The sequence below is a fragment of the Melospiza melodia genome, chromosome 22 (assembly GCF_035770615.1).
Source record: "Melospiza melodia melodia isolate bMelMel2 chromosome 22, bMelMel2.pri, whole genome shotgun sequence".
NCBI classification, from domain to species: Eukaryota; Metazoa; Chordata; class Aves; order Passeriformes; family Passerellidae; genus Melospiza; species Melospiza melodia.
In genome coordinates, this window is record NC_086215.1 from 5,788,851 (window position 1) to 5,811,568 (window position 22,718).

Here is a 22,718-nt window from a genome sequence, read left to right on the forward strand (position 1 = left end):
TGATAAGTGTTGCTCAGGCCAGGGTGTGCAAGGCAGCTTTTCCCAGCACAAAGGCTCCCTCCCAGCCCCATGCTGAAATGCCTGGCAGATTGAGAATATCCTATTTATTAAAGACACTGAAGATGTGGCGACATGGGAAGCAGACACCATTCAAAAGATTGTCACATCTGCATAGCTAACGGATCCCAGCAGTCATAAATCCCTCTAAAATACTCAGCCCCTTGTTCTGATAGCAGGTTCTTGCTCCTACTTCGCAGAAACAGGCTTTTAATCCCTAGTATTAGGCAGCTTCCTGCTATGTTTCAAATGCACCAAATTAAGGGCTTCTCTAACAGCTGGTGTCTTAATGCTCAGAGAGGTTCTTGAATATCTATGAAAATCAGAGGCAAATTACATCTTTTAGTTAATAATTTCTTCTCCATTAACCTCCTTCTCTTGCCTTGTTAAGGGATGATGTAATGGCGCTTCTACACCGTGACCTACCAGCACCCCTGGCAGCCTGGCCCTGGGGGAGGACACTGCATGATGAGCCCTTCTCATCACTGCCTGCTGCTTCTGGAGCCTCACTCAATGGGAAAAGGGCAGCTGTGCTGACCTTCCAGGCTGCTGGAAGCATTTCTGGAGCACGATGTTCTGTGAGCTCCTCCTAACACGGTGCAGCCTGCGCCACGTGGGCAGCTTGGCAGGATGCTCCTGTTCCAGACCTGCCTCCTCCTGTTGCCTTATATATTACAACAGTTCTATTATCATTAGATATTATCTAGGTACAACTCTTATATCAAGAGTTCTGTTGTCTTACATATTGTCTTATATATCAAGAGCTCTATTATCATTATGCGGCAAGGGTTCCATGTCCTCAGAGTTTTATACCTCCTCAATGTTTCTCGCAGGCAGCTCCTCTAAGCACTGACTGTTCCTGGTCCTTACAGCAGCCACCTGACTCCAGTTCCCACCAATCCACTCTTTTATACCACTAGTTCTTATTTACTACAGGTGTTGCCTGTTATCATCCAGCCTTCTCCTAATCTTTAGTAATAGAGTCCAGCTGCAACTCATTGGGGGATAAGATTGCATTCTACATTACCCATACTGTGTCCTCCTACCTCCTCCTGCCCCTCACTGCCGCTAACTTAACATATCATAACAAAACAATTACAATTATAAACATATTAGACACAAGCACAAACATAACAGTTACTTCTGATGTATTTTAGCCTGAAAAAATAAAAATTAATAACATCTTTAAGCTCCCTCACAAAGATTAAAAGAGCTACCTTATATTTACAAAGTAAACATATAATTCTCATTACAAAACCAGAAAACAAAAGTGCAGCTATTCATCCCTTCATTATACAAAACCCATCACAATGTAAAGAAAAAAAAATCTCATCTCAATAGAGAACAAAAATAAAAGTACATTTTTTGGTAAAGTCACAAAAGCACTCACTACCCTAAAATTAACCTAGAAAACAAACAATCTAATATAAATAAACCAGTAACACCTAAAAAAAAAGTACTCTCCAAAGATTAGTAAAAAACAATCACAAAAAGCCACACTAAGCCAACAAACGATCCATAGAATTCTCCAGTGTTCATCATTCACAAAAAAAAATCCTCTAATTTTTAAAATAATTCTAATTCTGGGACTGAAGAGACTGAAACCCATCAGGTTGCACAAAGAACTTGGCTGTCACTGCACTGCTCCTCATTGGGAAAAGCTTCTCCCCACTGGCCAGCATGTCAGGAGTGGTGCCAGCCCTGGGAAGGAGGACTAAAACTCCTTTTTTAACCACAAAACCCATCAGGCAGAGCCCCGGGGAAGGTGGGCACACTGGAAGGTGCCACCCCAACAGCTCAGGTGTTTTATTCCAAGGGCAGCCCCAGCAGGAATTGCTCCTGGTTCAGCCCAGGACTGCCCAGAGCTGCATCCTCAGGACGCCCTCAGACGGGGAAGATTTGAAGAATCCACAGGATAATCCATCCCCACAGACAATCCTTGTGTGCTTTCCAGGTGGAATTCAGCCCTGAGAACAGGGGATGCATTTGCTACCTGGAAGGAACAAAGCGTCCCTTAGACCCACCAGCTCATCATGTAAAAACTTCATCTGTGCAGCTCTGGCTCTGATAATTCTGATGATTCTGATGATTCCATGGCAATTCTAATGTGAGGGAGAGAAAGCAAAGAGGAGTCTGCTGGGAAAATTGCCTTTGTATCCTGTCAGTTGTCACTCCCAGCAAAAGCTTTTGCTGATGCAGCTTGTGATGCCTCTGTCATCAGAGTGCAGAAGGCCAGAGCTCAGCTTGAATCCACAGACAGGGAAGTTTTGGTCAGCTGGGCAAAAACACCTGGAAAAACTCAGTGGGCAGCAGGGCTGAGGACCCACAGGTCCAGCTGAAATGAGAGCAGTAAGGTGTTGGTGCCTGAACAGGACATAAAGAGGTGCTGGGCAGGGAGAGCTGTGTGTGGTGAGGTGTGGGCTGGAGCCTCTCCTGACTGTGATTAGTGCTGCTGCTGCTGCTTCAAAACTCACAGAGCCACCCTGGCTTCCACCTGATCAAAACACAGCTGCACTCAGAAGAACCTGAAAATAAATAACTAAATAACTCACCTGCCAGCCCTGAATTCAGCAAGCTCCCCTCTGTGAGCCCTGCAAGGTGAAGGCATTCACCTTCAGCTCATTTACATGGTTTACCATGCCACATCCACAGCTCCTCCCAGTGCTGTGATGGGGGCACTGAATAAAACCAGCTGGCACTGGCAGAAAACACAGCAAAGGAGACGTTCTGTTGCACCACACACAACCAAACAGCTCATTGCTGCAGGATATTATGGAGCTGGAAGAGATCAGTGCTCAGAAAGAGATGAAGCAACACTCACTGCAAAGGAAATGCTCTTTCACACCACACATAACTGGTTTGTTGTTGCAGGATATCATGGAGATGGAAGACATCAGTGATAAAAAAAAGATGAGGCAACACTCACAGCAAAGGAAATGTTCTTTCACATGACACATAACCAGTTTGTTGTTGCAGGATATCATGGAGATGGAAGACATCAGCGCTCAGAAAGAGATGAGGCAGCACTCCTGAGAAAGGCCCACAGAACCCAGCTGGATTTGTCTCACCCTGACAAGACAGAGCAGCCCAGGAGGCTCCTGTGCTGCTGCCAGAGGGAAGGATGAGCAGGTAGGAAAGCCATGGGTGCTCCTTGTCCTCCTGCTCTCTTCCCCTCATGAGCAAATCAGAGATGCTGGCTCTGTCCCACCGGACCTCAGTCCCATCTCCCCACCCTGATATTCCCAAAACTCGGAGCAGAACCAGGACATACCTGAAGGTCATCTGGAACACCTGGCCTTGGTTGACGTGCTGGCTCCTGTTGTTGTAGCCGTGCAGCATCTCCCCAAAGAGGGTGTCATTGAACTTGGCATCTGCCTTCAGGCACTTGGGGCCCTCACAGATGTCAGACAGCATCAGGCAGGACTTCCCATCCGGGGCCAGCTTGTACTCCTCCACACACCTGTGGGGCACCAAGGGCCATGTGAGATGAGTCGGGCACACAGCAGCCCACCCCAGGAGCCTCTGCCAGCCCAGCCAAGCACCACCAGCACCTGCTGCAGTTGTCTGGATGTGTGAAGGGTCACAGAGCCCAGATCCTCTGCCCTGGCTGGGTTGGGTGACAGTGAATGGGGTCACAACCCCCTCCCTGCTGTAGCACCATGGCCCATCTGCCTGCAGTAGTGTTGCAGACATCTTTTATGGAAAATCCTTTTTTGCAGGATTTTTCTTTTTCAGAAGCTGAGAGGCCTCAGGAACAAAATGTAAGTAATAGTTATCTGTTGTTGTGGAATGCAACAGGTAGATCTGTGATTAGCTTATGTTAAATGTTTGTAATTAATGGTTAATTACAGTTCAGCTAGTTTGGACAGGCAGCCGAGCCACAAACTTTTGTTATCATTCTTTCTTATTTTATTCTTAGTTAGCTCTTTGATTTTTTTAAAATTCTTTTTAGTATAGTTTTAATGTAATATATATTATAAAATAATAAATCAAGCCTTCTGAAACATAGAGTCAGATCCTCATCTCTTCCCTCATGCTAAGATCCCTGTGAACACCATCACAGGGCAGGGCTTGGAGCACCCTGGTCTGAGGGAAGGTGTCCCTGCCCATGGCAGAGGGTGGAAAAAGAGGAGCTTTCAGGTCCCTTCCAACCTAAACCATTCCATGATTCCATGCTGTCCTGCCTGGAGCTGTCCCCATGCTGGAAAGCAGAGCTGAACCCGCTGTGTGTCTGCTGCTTGGGTACAAACATTCCCCACACCACAGCAAAGCAAAATCATGGCCCTACCCCTTCTTCCACCTAGAAATACCCTCCTGCAAGGAAGCAGCTCCAGCCTGGCTGCTCCTCTGCTCTCTGATCCCACTTTCAAGCCCCTTCTGAGTAATATTCATATGTTCATCTTTGACTGGCAGGAAGGGAAGCCGAGGCAGGCAGCAGGGATGTGATTTAACTGCAGACACTGAAGATCTCGGTGGAATCTTTTGTAAATGTGCCTTCCTGCCTCTCCTCCTCTTCCACCAGCCTTTTTGTCAGTTCCCAGCACACTGGGCAACCTCTGTTCCCTCCCTGCTCCTTCCTCCCCACAGCCCCAGTGCTGTAACAGCAACCCCACCTCTACCCAAGCTTGCTTCCCTTTCCCCTTTACTGCATTTTACTGCAAACAAAACTCCCACCCGTCTGTCACACTTCTCCTTGCCTGTTCTCAAAGCACAGCTCAGCCTTGAAAAGGGATTATGAAAAAATGAATGGAAAAACAAACAAACAAAAAACAAACAAACAAACCAGGGAAAGAGTCTCTGTCCTTGAGGATGCAAGGCTGAAATGCAGATTCGTGTGGGTGGAGACCATGGAATGTCCCCAGATTTTCTAGACCCTCACCACAAAGGGTGCTGGTGCCCACATGAATTTCTAACCCCTTCTGCTGAATTTCTAACCCCTTCTGCTGAATTTCTAACCCCTTCTGCTGAATTTCTAACCCCTTCTGCAGGCACAGAGCAGAAAATGTGCTCTGTTTTGGTGACTCAGTCACTCTGTGCTGCTAAATAACAATAAAAAAGGTAGTGGGGGGAGGAAAAAAAAAAAAACAACAAAGCAGCAAAAATGGGATAAATAAAGAAGAAACTGGCACAGGCAGAGCTCCCTGGGCTGCTCTTCCCAGCAGTCAGAGCTGTGTGAGGTCTTTGCTGCACCTGCAGGCATCGGGACTTGACGGATGCTCCTCGGAGTTATTGGTAGCAATTCACTCTCCTTCTTGCTTGTAGGCATTTTCTTTCCTAAAGGACTTTTCCCCCCACCTTTCTTCATCCTAATCTGTCTCACTGGGACATGGAGTAAGTTCCTGAGTGTGCCTGAGAGTGTGAGCCAGCCGTGGGGCTGGGGCAGGCGATGGATGGCTGCAGCTGTGCAGCATAAAGCCAGATCATCACTGAGCTCCTTTTAGAACACGCTGCAGCCAGGGAGATTTTCCTCAGAGAAAATGCTAAACTGTGTAGGATTATAAGATCCCGGCCAAAATCAGGGATGAGAGTCTATTTTTAAGGGAGGCACAAGGGAGGGCGGAAAAAAAAGTAAATTTTAAAAGTAGTGTTTTTTAAACAAATCCTACACCTTCCCCTCCAACACACAATGTACAATTTTTGGGTCCCTTCACAGTGAGTCACAGATCACACTGTACTGTCACACAGTGGGGGAGAGAAGGAAGGTGCATCTGCTCACACTGCTCCTCACACTTCCCTCAGGAAAGCCAGGTGCCTCCATTCCCTGCTGGAAATCAGCTCCATCAGCAGCCTTTTTCTTGGACTCAGCTCCAGGCTGGGCTGAGATGGGTGGCACAGGAGGTGGCAGGGATGGAGATTCACAGAGTTCACAAAATCACTGGGTTGGAAGAGACCTTCAAGACCATCGAGTCCACCCCAGCCCCAACCCCTCAACTCAACCCTGGCACCCAGTGCCACATCCAGGCTTTGTTAAACACACCCAGGGATGGGGACTGCACCACCTCCCTGGGCAGCCATTCCACAACTTTATCACTCCTATAAAAACCTTTTTTCATAATATCCAACCTAAATTTCCCTTGGTGCAGCTTGGGAGGGGATGAGATGAATGAAAGTCATGTGGCAATTCCCACAGGAATTACTGGAACATCATGGAAAAGACAAGAATTTTTGATTATAGGTAAAGACAGAAGCAGTATTTTGGGGCTCATGATTTATCCATCCCTTGTTTTAGCAAATTGTAATGAAGAATTAACTATTTTAGCTCAGGCTTTGAGCCCACATTGGTAATTGCCAAGAATACTCCAATGGCCAAGGCTACTGCTTTACCAGCACACACCACAGAGCAAGCCTTGCCAATACAAGAGCAGCAGGTGTTGTTTGAATGTGCAGATATGGAAACTGCTGGTTTTTGGATAAAGGGCATTGGCTGTGATCAACCACAGATAAGCTGCAGCTTGAAGTATAGTAACAAAACAATAATTATAGGAAGGGGTTGCTCGTTGAGTATAGACAATAGTACAAGTATAGACAATATAGACTATAAAACAATAATTATAGGAAGGGGGTGCTCATTGAGGAGCCTTGGAGGGGACTGACTGTGGAAGAGGTTTTACAGCAACTTCTGAGAGCCAGAGAGAAGTTTGATAAGAGGATCCACATTCACACCTGAAAGAATTTCCTACCAAGGTTGTTGACACAGAAACTAAGAAAGAAAAAAGGATAAATAAGAGAAAACCTGCAACTGCCTGTTCCAATGAGCACTTTGTCTTTCCTGACCAACGGGTAAAGTGCAAACTGATGAGTTTTGTACGAATGTATAAAAAGTATGCATTCTATAACAAAAACAGTTTGCAGTGCTGCTTTGAAGTGTGACCATCTCAACCACAACAACTGCCTAGAGGGGACTCACCCACAGAACATGAAGATGGTGCTGGAGGAGGGGTCGTGGGGCAGGGGCAGGGTCTGCTGCAGGCACAGCTGCTCGCAGCCGCCGTTGAAGCCGTCGGAGCAGTCGATCCCTTTGGAGTAATCGTAGCACCCGGTGCCATCCTTCATGGGCCGCAGGTCCTCGGGGCACTGCAGAGACACAGCACACAGGAAAGGTCACCTGGGCATCCGCCCCCACCCTGGAGTCCCTGTGACTCTCAGGGTGTCACAGACATTTTGATGAAAAATCTTTGTCTTTGGATATTTCCTCCTGAGAAGCTGAGGGACCTCAGGAACAAAATGTAAATAATATTTATCTGCTGCTGTGGAATGCAACAGGTGCATCTGGGATTGGCCCATGTTGGTTGTTTCTAACTAATGGCCAATCACAGTTAGCTGGCTCAGACTCTTTCTCTGAGCCACAAGCCTTTGCTATCATTCTTTGCTATTCTATTCCTAGCCAGCCTTCTGATGAAATCCTTTCTTCTATTCTTTTAGTATAGTTTTAATATAATATATATCATAAAATAATAAATCAAGCCTTGTGAAACATGGAGTCAGATCCTCGTCTCTTCCCTCATCCTCAGAGCCCTGTGAACACGGTCACACTCAGGGCACAGCCCATCCCAGAGCCAGTGCTGCTGAGCTCCTTTTCCAGCTGCAGGAGATGAGTTGGTCCTGAGTGATGGATGGGGTAGCATCATCTCACATCATCTCACACAATCCTTGGGAAAGGGGCAAGGATTTGGTCTGCTGCCAATGCTTTCCCCCTCATCCTCCCTCTGGAAGAGGGTGAAATCCTTGGGGCAGCAAAACACAGCAATAAAGCCTCAAGCCAGTTCAACGTAAAACTTCACAACCTTCTGTATTTGCTCCCTGTTCCTCCAAAATCCACTGCAACCCAAAAATAAACACCTCAGCACCTGGGACCAGCCCAGAGAATAATCTCAGTGCTTGGGAATGATCTAGAAATGCACCTCAACCCATGCCAGGCAGGTCAGCAAGCATGGCCCTGGCATCGTACCCAAAAGGATCTTGATGCCCACTGTGGGCAGGACTAGCCCATGGCAGAAGCAGGACTGAGCTCATCAGTTTTCCACAGCTCAGGGAACCACAGCTCTAATTTCTAATTCCAGTTCCCCAGCTTGTTTTCCTTGCCCCAAAAGATAAAAGCCAGCAGATGGCAAATGCCATGGATAAATTGTCACCCAGATTAAAGCATACTTCCATTTTCGTTATTTATCCCTTTTCACCAAACAGACATGCACACAAACAACAGCAAAAAGGCCAGTCCTTGAAAATATAAATAAATCTTGTCTGGGAGCAGCTCATAATTAAAAATGCATTATGGAATTTCTTGAAGATGAGTTAGACTGGAGATTGCACAGGTAGTGATGAAGGCAGCTTATAAATGGCCTCTGTCAAGCAGAAGAAAGGTTATAAAACTGCCATACTTCGTGCTTAAAAAAGAAAATAAGTTTTCTATGTGAGCAAAATGCTGTACATATTAATAAAAGCTCAGGAGACCCCGGACCTTGTGTTCACTGACACAAGCAGAGTCCTGATGGGAGATGGGCTCCTGAGCCTCACTCACTCTTGGCTATTTAAGAAGCAAACAGGGACAGCAGAAGGGGCTTTAGGGACTGCTGGCCCACTCTGAGCCATCACAGAATCCTAGAATGTTTGGGTTGGAAGACACCTCTCAAGACCATCCACTTCCAACCCTGTGCCATGGCAGGGACCCCTCCCACTGTCCCAGGCTGCTCCCAGCCCTGTCCACCCTGGCCTTGGGCACTGCCAGGGATCCAGGGGCAGCCACAGCTGCTCTGAGCACCCTTCCAGAGCCTGCCCACCCTCACAGGGAAGAATTTCATCCTGATATCTAATCTAAACCTCCCTTCCTTCAGTTTAAAACCATCACCCTTGTCCTACCCTGCTGTGAGGTTCATCCCCATCTTTCTCTCCACCTCCTAGAAACCCTGTGCCACTTCCCTACAGCAGCAGCATCAAAACTGCTTCTGCCCCATCTGCAGCAACTGGGATGTGCTGATCTCTGTGCCAGCTGTCCCTCAGATCCCTCACCACCTCCTGTGCCCTCAGCTCTGAAGTTTGCAAACCTCAGCACCATCCCTGGGGACACCAGATAAGGGAAGAGGGGAAGGCACAAGGCTTTTCCATCCAAAGGATCCTGGCAGCAAAGTGCTCTGGAATGGGATGCTGTCCATCCTTGCAGAGCAGACAAGGTCCCAAAGACCTCTGGAATTAGCAGCAGGAAGCAGCACAAGACCTGGGGCAGGAGCATTTCCAGATGCACACACAGAACAGCAGAGGAGAGGACACTGAGAACACTGGTGCTTTCCACCACCTTGGAGCTGTCTGGAAACAGCACCAGAATGAGAGTTTGTGAATCTGCAGATACAGCTCTTATCTGCCATGCTCTCCTCCTGGTCTGCTGTAAGAGCAGAGCTGTGCAAACTGGCAGAGAGGACCTCCCTGGAGGGCATCAAAACTGCTTCTGTCCCACCTGCAGCAACTGGGATGTGCTGATCCTCTGTGCCAGCTGTCCCTCAGATCCCTCACTGCCTCCTGTGCCCTCAGCTCTGAAGCATGCAAACCTCAGCACCATCCTTGGGGACACCTTTGGGATGCTGGGTAGAGCAAGAAGGGAAGGCACAAGGATTTCCATCCAAAGGATCTTGGCAGCAAAGTGCTCTGGAATGGGATGCTGTCCATCCTTGCAGAGCAGACAAAGGTCCCAAAGACCTCTGGAATTAGCAGCAGGAAGCAGCACAAGACCTGGGAGCAGGAGCCTTTCCAGATGCACCCACAGAACAATGAAAGAGGAGAGGACACTGAGAACAATCTGTGCTCTCCAGAACTACCTGGGGAACAGCACCAGGATGAGTGTTTGTGAACCTGCAGCTACAGCTCTTATCTGCCGTGCTCTCCTCCTTGTCTGTCTGCTGTAAGAGCAGAGCAGAGCTGTGCAAACTGGCAGAGAGGATCTCCCTGGAGGGCACGGGGAGCTCTGGCTGCAAACAGCATCTCTGCTTCACTGCATCCTCCCCTCTGCTGCTCTCCCCACATACACAGGGATGGAGGGGCCAGGGCTCTGCCCAGGATCCCTCTGGAGATCCTGTGGGATATTCCAGGGTGCTGAAGGCAGCTGGATGGGACTGCAAGGCAGCAGGAGCTGCAGGAGCACAGCCAGAGGATCAGTCACAGCTGTCACTTGGAATTCTTGCCTTGGCACAGATCCGTGTGCTGAGCTCAGCACCTTCTCCAGCCCACAGAGGAAGAGGATGGTTCTTTCCCTGTGACTGGGTTAGTGGGTCAGCAAAGCCCTCCCTCCCTTCCTCCTGCTCTGCTTGAGGCCACCCTTGGGATATTCCTCCGCTTTTGGCTCTTAACCACCACGAAACGTGTTTCCTTTCAGTTCATAATTACGCATCCTAATAGTCATTAATTACAGCAGGCAAATAGCTCAGCACAGCATTTGCAAAAGGAAGCACTCCTGTCTCTCCACATCCATCCCTGCTCAGAGCAGAGCTGGCTCTCCACTCAGCTGCTGTGCTGCAGCACGGAGCTCTCCAGGGACAGAAAGCTTTGGGAGTGAAACCTCAGGATGTGTCCCTGCTCAGGAGAACCAGGGGAAGCAGCAAACTTGGCAATTTGTACTGGCCAGGCAGCACCAGCCTCTCCATGGAGGGTTTTGCAGGGATGGTTGGGTGGATGAAGCAATTACTGAGCACAATAAATCACAGAATGGTTTGGGTGGGAGGGGACCTTAAAAATCAGCTCAACTCCCCAGCCATGGGCAGGGATGCCTCCCACTATCCCAGGTTGCTCCAAGCCCTCTCCAGCCTGGCCTTGGATACTTCCTGGGGCAGCCACAGCTTTTCTGGGCTTATAAATCTTTGTAACACACCTCCTTGCCCCTGGAGCAGAGGATTTCCCACTGGGATGTCCCACCAATAGATCAGAGTGGGGGAAAACTGAAGTCCATTTAAGTGCCGCTATATTCTTGCCCAAAGGAGTCAGAAAAGCCCATGGAAAAAGGCAGTTTGTGCTAATCCTGCCTCCCTGATGGATCAGCTTGGGCTTCTGGATGGGCTTGGAAAGCCAGCACTCACTATGCACACAGTGCTTTTACAAAGGAGCAGATCTGTTCTTGCTGACATTGATTTGCCTGGCTTGGGCAGCAGAGAACCAATAATTACGGTGAGTTTTAATCAATGCCCCATCAATTTAGGTGCAGTTCAATTTGCAATCTGCCTTGGCAGTGACACAGGACGGGGGGCTCTGTTGGAAAATGATTACAAAATCAATAAGCAGCTGGGTCAATAGCTCTGTCTGGGAGAACAGGGGTGGCACGTCCCAGCCTGGTGGGAGGAAAGCTGGTGCCCCAGCAGGTCCTGGGCAAACACCTCTGCACACCCTCATCCACACATGGATTTATTGAGCCACAGAGGCAAAGGGATCCCACACAGAGATTGAAAAGGAAAAGCAGTTTGTGGTTTACTACGTTAGACTCGTATTGCATTCACTTCCAATTCCCAGCTCACTTTATCCATGGAGCTGACCAGGAAATATAGCTGAGAGCTTGGGAAAAGGGTCTGGTGCTTGATCCATGCTAGGGAGAGGAAAAGGAGACCTGGGGGGAGACTCCAGCTCGTGGTCTGCTCAAAACCCAAGGAGAAGCTGTTACCATACAAATATAATTCCACGGTCCTGAAAATCCACTCCATCTATGCAGAAGTGAACTGATTTCTCTGTGCCGACAGACAACCCTGAAAATTGCTCTTGGCACTGGAAAAGAAAACTTTCTTTTCTTGTTGTGTGTTAGCACTGATAGCACAGGTCCTGGAGGCTAAAGCCTCAGCTCCAATGCTCTGACCCTGCTGCTGCCAAGGGTCTGAGGAGAAGGAGCCACCAGCAGCTCCACATGGTTTGGCTGGTGGCACAGTTGGACACCAGCCCATCCCCTCCCATCCCAGAGCACACACAGGTCCTTATTCCTGTGATTGCAGTCAGCAAATGAATTTTGAGTACTCACAGGGAATGGATGTGCTGAATAGGAAGTGCTATTTTTATCTGTTGTTTTGCAAAACAGGCTTTTTTCGCTTTTAAATGACATCTCCAAGGTGACACCGCAGAGTGGCAGATCTGGCAGGGCCTGATGCCCCATGCCCAGGGAATTTCCAGATCCAGCCTCACCACCACACAAGGGCTGTAGTTTGGAACAAAATGGGATGTGCCTGTGCCCGCTGTGACCATTGCTGTAACCCCAGCACAGTGTGTGGCACCTTCTGCCACCAGGACTGGGCACAGCTCCTCTGCCACCAGCACCAGCAGCATCCCCAGCATGGCCAGAGCAAACACAACAGGAGGAGGATTGGCCCAGACAACTTTATGGAAAATCCTTTCCTTAGGATTTTTCCTCCTGAGAAGCTGAGAAGCCTCAGGAACAAAATGTAAACATTGATTATCTGCTGCTGTGGAATGCAACAGGTGCATCTGGGATGGGTCTCATGTGGTTGTTTCTAATTAATGGCCAATCACAGTCAGCTGGCTCAGACAGAGAGTCCGAGCCACAAACCTTTGTTATCATTCTTTCTTTTTCTATTCTTAGCTAGCCTTCTGATGAAATCCTTTCTTCTATTCTTTTAGTATAGTTCTAATGTAATATATATCATAAAATAATAAATCAGCCTTCTGAAACATGGAGTCAGATCCTCGTCCCTTCCCCAATCTGAAAACCCCTGTGAACACGGTCACAGAGGATCACCTCTGGGGGAAGGAACCAGAACCCGTGTGAGACTCTGCCTTAGGAAAATAAATACCTGGCCGAGCCCCTGCTCATGTAAAGTAAAAAAGGAGCCTTTGCTCGCTTTCTCGTTTGCAAAGCTCGTTAGCAGCAAGATGGGTGAGGGGTCACTGGAAGGCAAATCATTCCTGACACAGATCCCCCAGCTGAGAGCACATCCGCTCTCCTCCACCTGAGCTGCCTGCCAGAGCTGCTCAGCTCAGCTCCTCTCCTCCATTATTAAGTTTAAAAAACCAGAATACTTTATTAAGTGTTTCTGTAGAGAGTAAACTGCCCTTTTTGTTATTCCACTCTGTTTTCTCAACAACAGCAGCCTTCCAGTCAGAGCCTTCTGTGTCAGGCGCTGCAGGTGATGCTCTGGGTACAGATGAAGGGAAGCTGCCACCAAACCCCACTCCCAGTGATGCTCCAGGCACCATTCTCACACCTGGATGCCTCCAGAAGTGAGGCCCAGGAACCCCAGGCTGCATCCCCAGCACTGCTGGCCTGGGGCAGCACAATCAGCTGGTGGCTCAGTGCCACAGAGCACTGAGGAGCATTTCCTCAGGCCCTAATGACCCCCCTTTGTGTGAGTCCTCACCGAGGAACCTCCTCAGCGTGAGGCAAAAACATTAATCCCAGACACTGCTAAGGTACAGCATTTTAATGAGCTCCTGTCTATGCACTGGCATGTGTTTGTTTGCTTGTTGGAGCTCAGAAATGATACAAATGCAGTAAACCCCTCTGTGTCCATATATATATAAATATAGATGGAGAATTTTAGCTTATTCTGCCTTGTTTTCCTGACCCAGAAGGCCCCTGGTGAGCAAAGCTCCTCAGCAGCAGCAGGACAGAGCCTGGCTGTATGCTGCTCAGCTCTCTGTGTGTGAGATTTATCCCTCCTCTCCCAATATTTGGATAAAACAGGGCCAAAATGCTGATTGCTAAAGGGCTCTCCAGAGCCTCCTCAGGGCAGGGATGTCCCCACCAACCCCAAAACCCTTCCTGACACCCCACTGAGGGGGGAACATCCTTCCCAGAGGGGAACATTACAACCATTTTCTGAAATAACAGTCATTATCTTCCCACTCTTTCCCCCCCTCCTTCCTTTTCCCTTGCTTCCTTTTCCCTTTAAAGATCATCAATCATTATTTTAGCCTCAGAAAAATCAAACCCATCTGTCTTGCAGGCTCCTCATGCTGCTTGTGCTTCTCAGCCTGGTCCTGCTGTCAAAGTGGGATGGGGGAGATGAGGCAGCATCTCCTCACACTGCTCACCATTCCAGTGAACCCTGCAAGTCCCTCTGTGTGTGTGTGTGTGTGCACCTCAGTCCCAAGAGGGAGGGATTGGTTTGCAGCAGCTGGTGGGATGCCTTGCACACAGGAAAAGCTGTTCCTGCAGCAAGGAAATCTGCTTCCCTCCCAAAAGTCACCCACAGCCCGTTTTGGGGTGTGCTGGCATCTCCTGCCTGTCAGGGCATTGTCAGTCACAGCGGAAGCTGGCACCTCCAAAAACCTTCAGGAAAACAGAAATTCAACCTCTGTCCAACCTGACTCACCCATCAGGGCGCAGCCCAGCCACAACACTGCAGACCAAATCCCATATCCCAAACCAAACCCACAGCCCTAAACCAGCTGTGATCACAGACTGGAGCATCCCAGCCTGGTGGGGAACAGAGGGGCACTGGCCAAGCTCTCAAAGGACACTGCTGAAAAAGCCTCTAATGGAGAAAACAGAGCTTTTATCATCCAAACAGGACTTTTATCATCCAAACCTGCGCAGGCAGAGACCTCCAGCTCATCTTGGTGCTTCCTGAGCTATTCCCCTTGTTTTAACCAGCCACCCCTTACCCACGAGGTGCAAAGCAAAGGCAGGTGGATGGTTTGCTCCCACCCACCACCAACACTGACCCCAACAGCCTCCTCCTCTTTCCTCCTCAAATCCCATTTTCAGCACAGGTATTTACCTGGATTAATGAGAATAAAATCCAAAACCACAGGTTCCTTGGAGGGGGGCTTGCTGTTGAGCTCAGGGGGCTTCTGCTTCCAACCACAATGTGCAAAAAGGAGTCAGCTCGTGCTCCTGGGAGCCAGTGAGACTTTAAAGGGATTAGGAGAGCCTGGTTTCCTCATCTCCCCCCCTGGAGTGCATCCCTCCCATAATTAGCTAGGTGCCTCTCAAGGCAGGGATGGGTAAGTTTTTATTTTTCAATGAACAATTGTCTGTCAGAAAAATGCAGATTTGATGAAGCTTAAGTGCTTTGTGGGATTCCATCAATTACATCTCAAAACTCATTGGGAAATTAGGAGAGCATTTAATTTTGACAAGGTTGAAATGTTTTGGTTTCCATCACCTAATTTTGTTTTTATTTCAGGCTGTACACTGGGATAAGGCAATATAAAACAAAGCTCCAGATGATAACGGTGGAATTAAACATTTCCCTCTCCTTTATAGAAAGGAAATGTTTTGAACCAAAGTGTTTTGGTATTTTCATGTATGTGAGGGATTACTGCACAGCAGTTTGGTTTTTACTAAAACTCCCAATCACCCCATTTCCCCCAGGAAGAAGAAAAAAAAAAGAGGTCTCAGCATCACCCACATAATTTTAAAGAATCTCTCCATGTCTCTAAACCACTTTTGAGTGGCTTCCATAAATGTCTCCCGTGCAAAACCATGGCACTTGTGCTGGAAGGAGGAGTAGAAAGCAGGAACCACTGCTCTGTTCCTTCATTTCTAATCCCATTTCTCCCCAAAACAGTTACACTCCTAAATTAAACCACGTCTCTGCCACACTCTGCATCAGTGAGGAGCAGCCCATCATACTGAGGTGGGAGAGAGCAAGGCAAGGATTAGCCCCAAACAAGCTGTGCTAAGGCTTATTGCCTGTGTGCACCATGCCAAATTCCTCCTCCTTCTGTGTCTAAAGAGGCTGGAACCAGCACCACACCAGTGTCACTGCAAGACACAGCTTCATTAATGACTCTCTGGTAGATGCTCTCCCTCCTGCATCCTGCTGAGCCAAATCTCCTCCTTTGTGATGGGCTGACCTCACCATTGCAGGGAGGAACAGCTCAGGTCATTCTTGCAGGCTAACAGCACTGTTTGCTTGCTCAGACTAGAAATAAATCTCTGCCAGAGGCACCTGAGCCTGTGAGGATGAGCAGGGTTTCGTGTCTGTGCAGAACAGCAGCACCCAGTGCCCAGGCTGGGCTCCCAAGGCGGGATGGCTCCTGGAGCTCAGCCCTGCTTTAGCTCTTCCACATCCACCTGCAACATGCTTGTCTCTCATTAGCACTCTAATGTGACTTCAGGGACTAGCTCACCAACCTCTGCAGGCACACAGCTGCTGCAGAACCCTCAGCCCACATCCCTGCCCCCCCTGCTGCAGTCAGGCTCTCACACCTTTGTCAAACGAGGGAGTTATTGTGGTAATCCTTGGCCCAGGACCCCGAGCTGCCTTCCTCACCCCCAGTGAGGCAGCTCATGCCCTTCTGCTTCTCCAGGTGGTCTCACAGCGAGGAGACCCCATCGGGCTCAGACAGCTGGACCTGCTGCTGCCTCCTCCTGCAGTGATGCTGAGGATGCCAAAATGCACTGGGAGAGAACAGAGCACCCCCTTGCCCAGCTCATGTGCTAAGATCAAAGCTCTCATTCCTTTGGGGAAAAAAATCTCACCTATCTTATTTTCAATAAGGCTGCAATCCTGCCTTTCTAGGCTCAAAAATGGACCTGGTCATGGGATAATAAAGGGAAGCAAACCCCCCTTCTCCTCAGGTGGTGAGACGACTGACACCAGGGAGTGAAGCCAATCTGAGAGACAGCTGGGGAAACCTGAATTTAAGCCATGATGCAGGTGTTTCCTTCAGTCTCTCAGGGCCAATTCACAGGTTTTCATCTCAAATTATAAATCACCAACACATGAGGGTTAAGCATTTTCCCTCCTTCAGCATCCTCCCTCCAGGCTGTGCAGCTACCACAGTGCCAGCAGAAAAGTTCAGCAATATTTCCTTTATAGGATATATCTGAATTATTCCTCTAGCACACTTTCTGTCCTGGTTTGCTGTGATCTTGCAAGATGGTGCAAAACATACATGGGACTCAGTGTGTGGAGTCACTGGATTCAGGAAATTCACTGGGATTTGGTTTTCTTGGGAATATCCCACAGCTTGACAAGATCCATCAGCAGATCAAGAGTGCAAAAAGTAAAAGCAGCATGGAAGAAGGTTTCTAGAGCTGTTTGGTTATGTTAGGGCTCAAAGACAAACCTCCAGTTAGCCATGCCCAGGTCTTGGCAAGGTTGCAGCTGATAATTCTTAAAATCACCTGAATAAAAAAAGGCCTCCGATAAGAAAAGAACTGCAGAAACCCTTAATGCACTCATGCCATCTACTGGGTGCACACAAAACTAACAGAAAACCACGAGATGGGGGGAAAAAGGGATCCCACTGGGGTGGGCAGGTGGGGACATGTCACCCCTGTGGGTGGGAACCCTGCTGGAGAGGTTTTAGGGTCTTCAGGTGATGCCTAAAAATGAGGATTTTAACTGAGCAAAGCAACTCACTCATTCGTCCCCAAAATCAGCCCAAGGAGACTCAGCCTGGCTCCAGCACAAGCAATCCACCCTTGAATTTTCAACCAAGACCTTTTAAGGCCAAACAATTAGGTGATGGCAGAGCCCACACCACTAAAATCCCAGAGATAAATACATCCCAGTCCTCACAGAATTACTGGAAGCCGTACTAAGGGCATGAAGGAACTGGTAACAGATGATGATTATACATAAAAGGAATAAGAAATCTTTGAGATTTGTGCTGCTCCCTGGTTGAGCCACTCAGCTCCAGCTCTGTGGTGTATTAATTGCTTACAAGGCTGCATGTATATTTTATGCTCAGTACCTGCCTGGAACATTTGTTGGATTTAGCCTTGATTGATGAACCACTGATTATATACTTCTGTGGTCCTCAGCAAATTAATAAACTGTTGACTGGTAGAGATTAACAACATGTCATGATTTGTGAATCTGTGTCCAGAGTAAAGCTGGAGCAAACCTAGTGCTAAAATTAGTAGGCAAATGCTCCCTGAACTCTATAAAAAGGGGATAGCTTAATTAAATTACATCCCGATATTGCCCATAGCACTTACCAAATTGGCAAATTGAGTTCACAGCAGTTCAGCTTCAAAACTAACTGACATCCCTGAAAATCTGCAGCACATGACCCCATCCCTTCTTGCTCTGGAAGCCCAGCTCACACCCAGCAGGCTCCAGGAGCAGGGATGAGGAGGGGCAGCGCAGCAATGGGCAAAGAAAGTACCAGAATGTCTCAAACCGAGCCTGTGCGAGCTCTGAGCTCCACTCCCAGCCCCTCTGATCCCACTCAGCACCGTGAGCACCACCCAGGGCTGGGGGCAGTGCTGCCAGACACCCATTGGGCTTTTCCCTGGACAATGGGAGCATGGAGCATGGTCAGAAACATGGGTGTGGGAACCCAGAACATCCCTATGGTTGTCCTGAGCAGCCCAGACCCCTGCCAGGGGGCTCAGAGACCCTGGCACAGAGCCCAAAACACCTGTGGGTTTGATTATGACCCATGGAGCATATTACCAACCTTAGATGAAGATCAGCAAGACACCACATTTTAGGCAGAATATTAGTGAACTTATCACAGGGTGGAAAAGTAGATTTTGGGGTTTTTAGAATGGGGATTTAAGGGGCAAGATGGAGGGAACTGGGTGTGTCCAGCCCTTCTCCTTCTTCTTCTTGGCCTCCATCTTCTGCTGTGATGTTGGCCCTTACAGATTGGTTTAGAGTAGAAGCTCACTGTCTAACACAGGTGATAGGTATTGGAAAGTAATTGTAAACATTGTACACGTAGTTTTTGCTATAAAGACATAACACTGCCCCGGGGGCAGGCAGAGTGCCTGGAACTGTCCTGCTGGATGGACCTCGGCAGGGCAGGAGAAAGAATTTTATAGATAAGACACAATAAACAACCTTGAGAGTGAGAAATGAAGAGCCCTGACTCCTTCTTCAAGTGCCAGGCTGGGAAAAAGAGACTTTTAACAATCTTGGGGTCACAGCAACCCAAAAAGATCCCGAGACACGGGGACAGCTCCTTCCACACCTCTCCTCACACCCCTCCTTTGCCAACAGGTGACCAACGAGAAGTGATGAGAATAAAACCCTGCACAGGGCTGGGAGAGCTGGGAAGCAGCGTGGGCTGGGGAGTCCAAAGAGAAGCAGGGAGACAAGGGCTGGGGTGGGATGCAGGGGCTGTCCCCACAGAGCCCTGGGCTCTGCTGTCCTCAGGCTGGCACTGGGGAGCTTCACCCCAAGGCTGGAGAGGGACAGAGCAACCTCGTGCTCCTGCACTGGGGAGAAAAAGGGGTGAAGAACACAATGGGGAGAGACTGTCTGCTGTCCCCATGGGATGCACAGCCCCAGGAGCCTGCTGTGATGCACAGCATGGGGGTTCCTGTGTCCCCAAGTGTCACCTGTCACCCACAGGGAGGGGATGCCCTCCAGGAGAATGCTCCTGCTGCTCCTCCCTTGTCCCCTCACCGTACGTGCTCCATGCTCTTCACACACAGCCTCACTCAGGCATTACAGAAGCTGAGCTCTGTTTTCCCCAAGTAACACGGTTTTCCTTTTCTGCCTCTCCACATGCCACCACTGGGGCTGCAATTTATTGACAACTTCTATCTTAATATGTCCTGACTTTAAAAAGAGGCACCACTTCCCAGAGGCGTGAGGTGATCAGAGCCCTGATTGCTTCTGACAGTGCCTGGGCAAGGATGTTGGCATTCAGAGCAAAATAGCACCTCAAAAAATGGGGAAAAACACCCCAAAAAAGGGAGAAAACACCCCAAAAGACTAGAAAGGCAGTTGTTACCTGGAAAAGGGGGTAAAGAAAAAAAATAGCAATGGGAAAAGAAAGGAGGAAGGGGAGAGGAGCAGCAAGGGGGAGGTGGCACCAGGTTGCTGGTGACACATCAGACTGTCATGCTAAATGGCCTTAACAAGCAACCTGAGAAGGGGATAATGAAAACGCCTCCCCCCCGGGACAGCACGGCTCCAGGCTGACCTTTCCCAGCTGCCGTGTACAAACATCTTCAATAAATAAAGAGACGCTTACCTCCTGTCTCTGCTGAGACAAGAGGGATGTGGTGAGGGGGCCCTGCCTGCAGTGGTGTCAGGGGTTCCAGGGGTTTGGGAGCAGTGAATGTGTGCTGGAGGGGATGGTGGAGGACAGCTCTGGATCCCCTTGGGGGTCACCAAGGCTTCCTGGCAGGCAGGGTCTTGAACAACAGACACAAAGGGATGCTCCAGGTTTGCCCCACCCAAGGCTCTGCCCTGCGTCTCTGCATGGATTCACACAGGCTCCTCAGGCAGGGAAGGGATGGCTTTGATGTCTGGGTGAGGCGCTGAGCTCTGCTGCTCCCAGCTGGAAGCACAGCAAAACCCCTCTGGGCACCACCAGTGCCTGGGAACAGCTCCCGGGAACTGTTCACAGCCAGGCTCTGGGTAGCCTGGTCAGTGGAAGGTGTCCCTGCCCACGGCAGGGGGATAGCACGGGATCACCTTCAAGGTCCTCTCCAGCTCAAATCCTTCTAGGATTCTAGGATTCAGAGCTTTGGCACACCCATCCCCTCAGCCACAGGAAGCAGGAGCAGGTCACATCTCCTTCTACAGCCCCAGTACCAACTCCACAGCCCCAATACCAACCCCACAGTCCCAGTAACAACCCCACAGCCTCAGTACCAACTCCACAGCCTCAATATATACCACACAGCCCCAGTATGTACCTCAAAGCCCCAATACCAACCCTACAGTCTCAGTACTCACTCCACAGCCTCAGCAACAACTCCACAGCTCCAACACCTACCCTACAGCCTCAGTATGTACTTCAAAGCCCCAGAATGTACCCTACAGCTCAAAACCTATCCCACAGCCCCAGTACATACCACACAGCTCCAGCACCTACCTTACAGCCCCAGCACTCAGCCCACAGCTCTAGCACCTAGCACACAGTCCCAGTACCTATCCCATAGCACCAGTACCTCCTCCACAGCCCCAGTACCCACCCCACAGCCCCAGTATGTGCCCCACAACCCCAGCACCCATCCCACAGCCCCAGTATGTGCCCCACAGCCCGAGTATCAATCCCACAGCCCCAGTATGTACCGCACAGCCCCAGTATGTACCCCACAGCCCCAGTACGTACCCCACAACCCCAGTACCCACCCCACAGCCCCAGTATGTGCCCCACAGCCCCAGTATCAATCCCACAGCCCCAGTATGTACCGCACAGCCCCAGTACCAACCCCACAGCCCCAGTATGTGCCCCACAACCCCAGTACCCACCCCACAGCCCCAGTATGTGCCCCACAACCCCAGTACCAACGCCACAGCCCCAGGATGTACCCCGCAGCCCCAGTACCAACCCCACAGCCCCAGTACCAACCCCACAGCCCCAGTACCCACCCCACAGCCCCAGTATGTACCGCACAGCCCCAGTACTCAGCCCACAGCCCCAGTATGTACCGCACAGCCCCAATACCAACCCCACAGCCCCAGTATGTACCCCACAGCCCCAGTACTAACCCCACAGCCCCAGTACCCACCCCACATCCCCGGTACCAACCCCACAGCCCCAGTACCCACCCCACAGCCCCAGTATGTACCCCACAGCCCCAATACCAACCCCACAGCCCCAGTACCCACCCCACAGTCCCAGCACTCACTGCACAGCTCCAGCATCTATCCTACAGCCCCAGCACCCATCCTACAGCCCCAGCACCCATCCTACAGCCCCAGCAGTCACTCCACAGCCCCAGCACCTCCCCCAGAGCCCCAGCACGTACCACGCAGCCCGTGGAGTCCACCTTGCGGTCCGACACGCACTTGAAGTTGCGGGTGCAGCCGCCGTTGTTGCGGGAGCAGTCGCGGACGGGCCCGAAGGAGGAGAGCAGGTCATTGATGGTCTCGAAGTAGGTGGACAGCATCGCTTCTTCCCTTGGAGAGAAAAGCACCGTTAGGGCTGGCAGGGAAGGGCAATGCACAGAGAGCTGCTCTGGTAAAATCCCTGCTTTAGAGATACTGAGCCAAGGGAAACTTCCTGCGAAAAAATGTGTATTTTTATATTTGCTTTTTTTTTTCACAAATATTAAAATGAATATTGTATGTGTTATGTTAGAGAGTGATGTTGTATTAATTTTCTTCAGCAGTATGTTAAATATAGTTTTAGGTTATAACATAATGTTAAAATGGAAACTATGCTATGTAAGATATTTTTTTAAAGAAAGGACCCGCACTGAGATAGCAGCCACAGGACACCTGAATCTTTCAGAGAAAGAGAATTTATTGCTTTTTTATCAGAAGAAATGAACTTCTTCCTGCCTCACTCAGCCCTGAAGAGCAGTCAGGATTAAGAGGAAGAAGCTGACACTGACCAGATAGAATCCTGTGTTTGAATGGAATTCATGCATCATGTATGAGGTGTATGAATATGCAACAGGCTGTTGTTTTAAGGGTTAATCCTCTGTTAACGTGGGTCCTTTTTCAGGCTTATTTTGCCCAGAAAGAGGTACCCAGACTGCCCATAACTCTTTGGTTTTATTGTCTTCTATTGTCCTAAATCCTAATTGTCCAAATTTTTATTGCTCTAATTATATTACTATTTTTAAACCATTCTATTACTATTAAATTTCTAAAATTTTAGAAACAAGTGGTTGGCGTTTTTCACGCTTCCCAAGGAAATCAGGGGTTTGTGATTATGCTGTTCAATAAACTTTCTGCATAACTCTGGCATCCTTCACATAACCAACCAGTCATGGGGTTTCAAAGATACCATCCACCAGTTTTATGCAAATTAGCAACTGGGAGATGCTTTATTAGTAGCATAGAGCTGGGTGTGAATTCAACCCTACACTA

General features: G+C 49.2%; 1 protein-coding gene across 1 annotated transcript in view; it reads right to left on the reverse strand.

Annotated features, from left to right (window-relative positions):
* Nucleotides 1-22,718, reverse strand: part of ASTN2 (astrotactin 2) — a 361,347-nt gene that overhangs the window by 145,057 nt on the left and 193,572 nt on the right. Inside the window, exons 11-13 of the mRNA XM_063174845.1 lie at nucleotides 21,650-21,800; nucleotides 6,965-7,131; nucleotides 3,329-3,517 (exon numbers count right to left, since the gene is read on the reverse strand). Of these exons, the coding sequence (XP_063030915.1) occupies nucleotides 3,329-3,517; nucleotides 6,965-7,131; nucleotides 21,650-21,800 (507 nt within the window). The remainder of the gene's footprint in view (nucleotides 1-3,328; nucleotides 3,518-6,964; nucleotides 7,132-21,649; nucleotides 21,801-22,718) is intronic.